We start from the raw sequence: 9,149 nt of genomic DNA, 5'->3' as shown, positions 1-9,149 counted from the left end.
AGTAGTATTATAGTAGTTATATTCTTGTACATAGGAGTAGTATTATAGTAGTTATATTCTTGTACATAGGAGGTAGTATTATAGTAGTTATATTCTTGTACATAGGAGCAGTATTATAGTAGTTATATTCTTGTACATAGGAGTAGTATTATAGTAGTTATATTCTTGTATATAGGAGTAGTATTATAGTAGTTATATTCTTGTACATAGGAGGTAGTATTATAGTAATTATATTCTTGTACATAGGAGTAGTATTATAGTAGTTATATTCTTGTGAAACAAAAAAGAAAAAGTTTAAAACGTAGGCTCACCAATCTTCAGGGTGCACGGCTGAATGATCCCGGACTCCAGGGGAAGACGAAAAGTCAAGTAGTAAAAAAATGATTAAGGGGTATAGCATACCCAGAAACGCGTCAGCTAGTTCAAGCCAGTTTATGGGTTTTTAAATGCACTTTTGAGTTTATCACTGTCACTTGTTATTTTATTCATTGTATCCACCCATTGTTTTATGGACAATTAAAGGATAGTTTTTAGTTAATCTCAGGAGTGCGGACTGGAATACCTTTTTTTACTAGTTATATTCTTGTATATAGGAGCAGTATTATAATAATATAACACATATACGTCACGTCAATCACTATCACAGACACAATGATGATATCGGTCACTTTATTATTGCAGGCGGTATATATCACATCAGGCAGCATATAATATATAACATGGGGTTGAGATGATTTGGGGTCAGTAGTAATAATGATTCTGTTGCGGTATAGAATGTTCTGGAGACTTTTTTGGCTTCTTGTTGTGATTTATTCGACTCCTTTCATGAACTCTAAAAATTCTGTAAAGAAATAAAGATGAAGACATGAGATCCCGGGAGATCTGGACATTAAATCTTGTATCGTCCTGTAATGTTCTCACCATCATAGTCGATTCTGCCGTCGTTATTCTTGTCCCCGTCTCTCATCAGCTCCTCGATGTCGTCCTCAGTTATGGTCTCGCCTGTCGCTTGCAGCATCGTCTTCAGCTCCTCGAGATCAATGTAACCATCTGCGTTTCTGCAGACATGGGAAGATCTGGTTTTATCTCTGCTTTCCCCTCCCATTGTAAGTTTCTTATTTGCATATAGTATTGTAGATACTGTATTGTGCTCTGATACTCCAGTCACATCCAGAGCTGCATGAATTATTTCTCTCATCTCCGTTACTGCTGCCACCTGCTGGTCCAGACATCTTTTGGGATCTGGGCTTGGCCTATAGCAGGTGTCTGCCAGCAAAGGCAGCAACTACCAGACTGCAGCTCTGAGTGTGAATAGTGTGTGAGACGTGCGCATATAGCCCTAGAAGAGACCAGAATCTAAACGCAGCTTTGGATGTAACTAGAATATAAAAATGATTTGATTGGAGCACAAGGAGTGTGGTTGCAGTTTTGGATGTGACTGGAGTAATGGAACGAAACACAGCATTTGATGTGACTGGAGCATAAGAAATGCAAATACAACTGCAAATCTGCCCTGGATTAAAAAGAATGACTGCAGCTTTGGTTGTGACTTGAGTATATGATAGACACTAGAGCTCTTGTAGAGGTCCACATTGCTGTATATGGCTTGTCTCACAGGGTGCTGTATTCCTGAGCGGGGGATGGGGAGGGGGTCTTCCTATCTTTGCAGGGGTGTCAGAGACACTTTACAGTCATCGTCTCTCATCACTCACTTGTCAAACATGCGGAAAAGATCTGACAACTCCTCCTCCGATTTTCCTTTGCTGTCGTCTTTCATACACCGGACCATCATGACCAGGAACTCATCGAAGTCCACCGTGCCGCTACCTGTAAGCAGAACGCAATGGATAATAAGCTGCTGCAAAACTCCCATCATGTCCATCTGAATCCTGAGAGTCAATCACCAAAAATACTGAACTGCCTTGTCTATAACTTGTGTGCAGTGTGACTGCAGCTCTGGATGGGACTGGAGTATATGACCTAGTCTTAAAGTGTGAAGCAGACGTAGAGACCTATGAGGAAGAAGTACAACACTCACCATCCTCATCCACCTCGTCGATCATCTCCTGCAGCTCCTCGGGGGTGGGGTTTTGTCCCAGCATTCTCATCACTTTGCCCAGCTCCTTTGTACTGATACATCCGTCCTCCGCGTCTTGTACGAAAATATCGAAAGCTGCTCTAAATTCTGGGGAACAAAGGAGAAAAAGGCGTCAGGTTTATAAATATTCAATTTCTGCAACTTCTACAAGACTTTGTGTTTCTCCCCACTTGCTGTCACTTAGGCCTCATTCACACGACTGAAACGTTATCTGCAATTGTGGATTAAAGTGCGGACCCCTAAAGTACAGACCCCTAAAGTACAGACCCCTAGACCCCTGTAGTATGGACCCCTAAAGTACAGACCCCTAGACCCCTGTAGTATGGGCCCCTACACCCCTGTAGTATAGACCCCTAGATCCCTAAAGTACAGACCCCTAGACCCCTGTAGTATGGACCCCTAAAGTACAGACCCCCTAGACCCCTAAAGTATGGGCCCATAGATTTCATTCATAGTTTTTGCAGCTGTGTGTCCAAATGTTGGTGCAAGTTCTATACCTGTCCTATATCCGTCCTCTCCCTGTCCTATATCTGTCCTATACCTGTCCTCTACCTGTCCTATACCTGTCCTATATCCGTCCTATACCTGTCCTATATCTGTCCTATATCCATCCTATACCAGTCCTATACCTGTCCTCTATCTGTCCTATACCAGTCCTCTCCCTGTCCTATATCTGTCCTATACCTGTCCTATATCTGTCCTATATCCGTCCTATACCTGTCCTATATCTGTCCTATATCCATCCTATACCAGTCCTATACCTGTCCTCTATCTGTCCTATACCAGTCCTATACCAGTCCTATACCTGTCCTCTACCTGTCCTATATCCGTCCTCTACCTGTCCTATATCCGTCCTCTACCTGTCCTATACCTGTCCTATATCCGTCCTATACCTGTCCTATATCTGTCCTATATCCATCCTATACCAGTCCTATACCTGTCCTCTATCTGTCCTATACCTGTCCTATACTAGTCCTATACCAGTCCTATACCTGTCCTCTACCTGTCCTATACCAGTCCTATACCAGTCCCATACCTATCCTCTACCTGTCCTATACCAGTCCTATACCTGTCCTCTACCTGTCCTATACCAGTCCTATATCCATCCTCTACCTGTCCTATACCTGTCCTATATCCGTCCTATACCTGTCCTATATCCGTCCTCTACCTGTCCTATATCAGTCCTATACCTGTCCTATATCCGTCCTATACCTGTCCTCTACCTGTCCTATATCCGTCCTATACCAGTTCTATACCTGTCCTATATCCGTCCTATACCTGTCCTATATCCGTCCTCTACCTGTCCTATATCAGTCCTATACCTGTCCTATATCCGTCCTATACCAGTCGTCTACCTGTCCTATATCCGTCCTATACCAGTTCTATACCTGTCCTATACCTGTCCTCTACCTGTCCTATATCCGTCCTCTACCTGTCCTATATCCGTCCTCTACCTGTCCTATACCTATCCTATACCCGTCCTATACCTGTTGTGAAATGGAGAGGGGTATAGTGTGGGAGAACCGCTATTTTTCCCCAAGACTGTTGCAGTATGCACAGGCGTTTAGCTTGTAGGTCCCAGACTGGAGTAAAGTTTGGTCTAGTCCTGCAGTGCAATCCAGTCCAGATTTGGGAACTGACCAGCAGGGCTTTGTAAGTAGCACAGGTGTGCTGGTGAGTGAGAGAGAGAGGAGAGAGACTGAAACACACACGCAACCAGTCTGGGTAAGATCTGCCAAGGAGGACGCTGTTAAAGTGCCGGGTATGTGCACCCCTTGTTTACTTGTAAACCTTGTTTGTTAGGAGGTCAGCAGTAGGCCGACCCCCTGGTTAGTGAGGGAATAACTCGTTTAGTAAGCCGCTGGACAGGCGTAGGTCTTTATTTTCATTTGTTTGTGTTGACCTGCTGAGCAGCACTACCTGTACCTGTAAGCTTGTCTGCTGCAATAAAGACTGCTGCTGGGAAAGAAACCAGAGCTTCTGAATCCCCCGTACATCACACCGTCCTCTACCTGTCCTATACCCGTCCTATATTTGTCCTATACCCGTCCTCTACCTGTTCTATACCTGTCAAAGAGTTAAAAAAAACTAAATCATTTTACCATTTTTTTGTTCTTCTGTAAGTTGTTCAACCTGAAAAAGATAAAGTGACAGAAATGACAAAATAATAATAATAATACTAAGAAATAAGAATATTAATGACTAACTCTTATTATTGTTATTTATGCTAATAATTGATATTTGCAATTTTTTTAAATTATATTTGCTGCTATATCTTAGCTCTGGCGCCTGTTCACACCTGTGTGTCTGTCTGTGCGGCCTCTGGACCTTCCTTTTCACTGACAGCAAACAGAGATTGTGAAAATAGCCAAGAAATGAAAGAGAAGTTAGTGTCGGGTCTGTGCGGCCGAGGACTATTTCTGGCTCAGTGATACAGGATGGAGGAGGCCGAGATAAGCAGCGCTGGCAACAAACCAGGAGGCCTTATCTACTGAGCCAGATACAGAGGACGAAATCCAGACCAAATATAGACCTGGGGGAAGAATAGCTTACATAGAGGAGACCCCCCCCCCCCCCCCCCCCAATACAGCCAGAGACCCCTGTACTAATAATGCATGATGTCACTGCTCTCTAGTATATGGATAGGCTGTATTCTCAGTGATGTCACTGCTCTCTAGTATATGGATAGGCTGTATTCTCAGTGATGTCACCGCTGCTCTCTAGTATATGGATAGGCTGTATTCTCAGTGATGTCACCGCTGCTCTCTAGTATACGGATAGGCTGTATTCTCAGTGATGTCACCGCTCTCTAGTATACGGATAGGCTGTATTCTCAGTGATGTCTCTGCTCTCTAGTATATGGATAGGCTGTATTCTCAGTGATGTCACCGCTCTCTAGTATACGGATAGGCTGTATTCTCAGTGATGTCACCGCTGCTCTCTAGTATACGGATAGGCTGTATTCTCAGTGATGTCGCCGCTCTGTAGTATACGGATAGGCTGTATTCTCAGTGATGTCACCGCTGCTCTCTAGTATACGGATAGGCTGTATTCTCAGTGATGTCACCGCTGCTCTCTAGTATACGGATAGGCTGTATTCTCAGTGATGTCACCGCTGCTCTCTAGTATACGGATAGGCTGTATTCTCAGTGATGTCACCGCTCTCTAGTATATGGATAGGCTGTATTCTCAGTGATGTCACTGCTCTCTAGTATATGGATAGGCTGTATTCTCAGTGATGTCACCGCTGCTCTCTAGTATACGGATAGGCTGTATTCTCAGTGATGTCACTGCTCTCTAGTATACGGATAGGCTGTATTCTCAGTGATGTCACTGCTCTCTAGTATATGGATAGGCTGTATTCTCAGTGATGTCACCGCTCTCTAGTATATGGATAGGCTGTATATTCTCAGTGATGTCGCCGCTCTCTAGTATACGGATAGGCTGTATTCTCAGTGATGTCGCCGCTCTCTAGTATACGGATAGGCTGTATTCTCAGTGATGTCGCCGCTGCTCTCTAGTATACGGATAGGCTGTATACTCAGTGATGTCGCCGCTGCTCTCTAGTATACGGATAGGCTGTATACTCAGTGATGTCGCCGCTGCTCTCTAGTATACGGATAGGCTGTATTCTCAGTGATGGCGCCGCTGATCTCTAGTATACGGATAGGCTGTATTCTCAGTGATGGCGCCGCTGATCTCTAGTATACGGATAGGCTGTATTCTCAGTGATGGCGCCGCTGATCTCTAGTATACGGATAGGCTGTATTCTCAGTGATGGCGCCGCTGATCTCTAGTATACGGATAGGCTGTATTCTCAGTGATGGCGCCGCTGATCTCTAGTATACGGATAGGCTGTATTCTCAGTGATGGCGCCGCTGATCTCTAGTATACGGATAGGCTGTATTCTCAGTGATGGCGCCGCTGATCTCTAGTATACGGATAGGCTGTATTCTCAGTGATGGCGCCGCTGATCTCTAGTATACGGATAGGCTGTATTCTCAGTGATGGCGCCGCTGATCTCTAGTGCACACACTTATTACATTGAGGATGTGAGACGTTAGCTCACAGTTCAGGGAGGATATGGTTAATGGTTATACGTTGCGTAGGCTCCCAGTTTGGAGATGACGGGGAATATTTCCCATAATCCTCTGTGGTTTATTTCAGGCGCGGATTGTGCGGGGGATTTTCTCTAGAATAGACAGGTGGATGATAATCTGCGGCTCTATTGTCCAGGACTGTTACTATATATAGTGAGGGGGAGACGGACAGCAAATATTTCTATCTCTGTGGCCTACTGTAGTTATATCTGATTCTGGGAAAGCTGGGTGACAACTTCTAGAACGTTCCGAGATATTGCAGTGGGTGCAGCTCATGGATTTCACCCCCTAATTCTGCGCTCACATGACATGAGTCTGTAATATTAGTATATTGGTATATTTTATATGGCAGTGGGGCCTTTGGGGCCCCTCAGGGTCCGGGGTCTGGCAGGGACTGCTATTGCCGTACCCCTAATACTGCGCCCTTGGTGGAGAGTCTGAGAACTGCTGCGAATACCTGTAACATAACCTGACCCTGCAAATGCTCATCCGTGTCACGGCAGTTTGCATTGGTGTAATGGTTATCACATTGAAGCCACACCTACATGTCTAGCAAGTCAACAAATGACATGGCCCAGGGCTGCAGTATATGTGTGCGACATGACCAGGGGGCTGCGGTATATGTGTGCGACATGGCCAGGGGGCTGCGGTATATGTGTGCGACATGACCAGGGGGCTGCGGTATATGTGTGCGACATGACCAGGGGGCTGCGGTATATGTGTGCGACATGACCAGGGGGCTGCGGTATATGTGTGCGACATGACCAGGGGGCTGCGGTATATGTGTGCGACATGACCAGGGGGCTGCGGTATATGTGTGCGACATGACCAGGGGGCTGCGGTATATGTGTGCGACATGACCAGGGGGCTGCGGTATATGTGTGCGACATGACCAGGGGGCTGCGGTATATGTGTGCGACATGACCAGGGGGCTGTGGTATATGTGTGCGACATGACCAGGGGGCTGCGGTATATGTGTGTGACATGGCTTAGGGCTGCGGTATATGTGTGTGACATGATCAGGGGGCTGTGGTATATGTGTGTGACATGATCAGGGGGCTGCGGTATATGTGTGCGACATGACCAGGGGGCTGCGGTATATGTGTGCGACATGACCAGGGGGCTGCGGTATATGTGTGTGACATGACCAGGGGGCTGCGGTATATGTGTGTGACATGGCTTAGGGCTGCGGTATATGTGTGTGACATGGCTTAGGGCTGCGGTATATGTGTGTGACATGATCAGGGGGCTGTGGTATATGTGTGTGACATGATCAGGGGGCTGCGGTATATGTGTGCGACATGACCAGGGGGCTGCGGTATATGTGTGCGACATGACCAGGGGGCTGCGGTATATGTGTGTGACATGACCAGGGGCTGCGGTATATGTGTGTGACATGACCAGGGGGCTGCGGTATATGTGTGTGACATGGCTTAGGGCTGCGGTATATGTGTGTGACATGACCAGGGGCTGCGGTATATGTGTGTGACATGACCAGGGGGCTGCGGTATATGTGTGTGACATGACCAGGGGCTGCGGTATATGTGTGTGACATGGCCTGGGGCTGCGGTATATGTGTGTGACATGGCTCAGGGATACAGCGAGGGGGAGGGGGATCTGACAACTGACACACTGAGACGCAATCACACACTAGAGAGTCTCAGCACCGAGGAACAAAACCTTCTGCAGCTTTCATAGATTTTGGCTTTCAGTTCCTCAAAACTCCGAAGATCTCTGCTTGCTGTGACAGAATAGTAACATCCCTGGGGCTGAGGTCCTCTCCGTCACAGATGACCGTTTGTTACAATGTGAACTAGTCTCTAGAATTCTCCATGAGCTGAACACTAGAGCAGCTCTAACGTCTCATGTCCTGATAGTTTGTTACATTTCGCCTGCGCCGATACATTGTATCACTCTAGAGCCTGTGCCATATTACTCACAGAAGATTATCGAGACTGGATACAATGTAACAAACTCTATGCAGTGATCGTAAAATGGTAAAGAAGTTAAGCAAAAAGCTTGTTACAAAGTTTCAGTTTTCTCCTCTATGAAGTTCTGTGATATTGTAGTCACATCCATATATTATATTATATTATAGTATATTATAGTATGGTATGGTATGGTATGGTATATTATATTATAGGTATATTATATTATAGGTATATTATATTATAGGTATATTATATTCTATTACATTATTTTATATTACATTATATTACAGGTCTATTATATTACATTCTATTATATATCACCCCCGGCAGGTCTCTGCAGCGGAGGCCGGACTTACCGCTGCCTTGTAGATGTCATCCATGGTGAGGGAGGACGCAGGGAGTGGAGCAGATGTGACTGTGGCAGCTTGAGATGTGAGCAGAGCGCAGAGCTTATATGTCCCTCGCCAGGTCCCATCCCACCCTTATTGGGAAGAGCCGGGGCCGAGCACATCAGGTCCCTATTTATACATCAGCCAGGACGCTGTCACCGCATTGTCCTCATCACACAGTGGCCTCGTTCACACTGGGCATTTGTTCCCTGCTGCAGACAATACCTGGGGACATTAGTGATAATGGTGAAACTGTGACCAAATAACTCAGGGATTGTGAGGTTGTGATATGATCGTGTACCGTGCCACGCCACGATACAAATGTGAACAGAACCTTATAGAGAATCCGAAAGTGAAGAGTAAACAATTCCTAACTATTCAGACACAGATTATAGGGATACAATGTATCAGAGGACTGGACTATGTGACATGTAAGAGACGAGGAGAAGGGATGCACTACACATGCAGGGAGGGGGTTCACATAGTTTTCTGGGCATGATAGGAATGCAGACTGTCCTTATAACTGTCCACACACATACAGCCACTAGTCAGACCAGGCAGGATGTGGACATTGATGGGGATGGTGAGCTGCTCGACAGCCCCAACGCTCCGGCGCAATCGTGTACGATGA

At 45.8% G+C, this 9,149-nt stretch overlaps 1 protein-coding gene across 1 annotated transcript; it reads right to left on the bottom strand.

Annotated features, from left to right (window-relative positions):
• Positions 1-671: 671 nt before the first annotated feature.
• LOC142218725 (troponin C, slow skeletal and cardiac muscles) lies at positions 672-8,540 on the bottom strand. Its single transcript, XM_075287620.1, has 6 exons — positions 8,486-8,540; positions 4,201-4,231; positions 2,039-2,185; positions 1,713-1,827; positions 922-1,058; positions 672-841 (listed from the first exon to the last, which is right to left on the bottom strand). Exons 1-6 carry the CDS (start codon positions 8,507-8,509, stop codon positions 810-812), a joined length of 486 nt encoding a protein of 161 aa, XP_075143721.1. The 5' UTR covers positions 8,510-8,540; the 3' UTR covers positions 672-809.
• Between the last annotated feature and the right edge of the window lie 609 nt (positions 8,541-9,149).

The sequence above is a fragment of the Leptodactylus fuscus genome, chromosome 9 (assembly GCF_031893055.1).
Source record: "Leptodactylus fuscus isolate aLepFus1 chromosome 9, aLepFus1.hap2, whole genome shotgun sequence".
NCBI lineage: Eukaryota > Metazoa > Chordata > Amphibia > Anura > Leptodactylidae > Leptodactylus > Leptodactylus fuscus.
Note: the sequence above shows the minus strand (reverse complement) of the source record. Positions and strands in the feature narration are given on the sequence as shown.

Coding starts and splice junctions, on each gene's coding strand:
- LOC142218725 (XM_075287620.1), bottom strand. CDS start 8,509: ATGGATGACATCTACAAGGCAGCG. Junction 4,232..8,485: donor ATGACATCTACAAGGCAGCG/GTAAGTCCGGCC, acceptor TATCTTTTTCAG/GTTGAACAACTTACAGAAGA. Junction 1,828..2,038: donor CGACGAGGTGGATGAGGATG/GTGAGTGTTGTA, acceptor TTCTGCTTACAG/GTAGCGGCACGGTGGACTTC.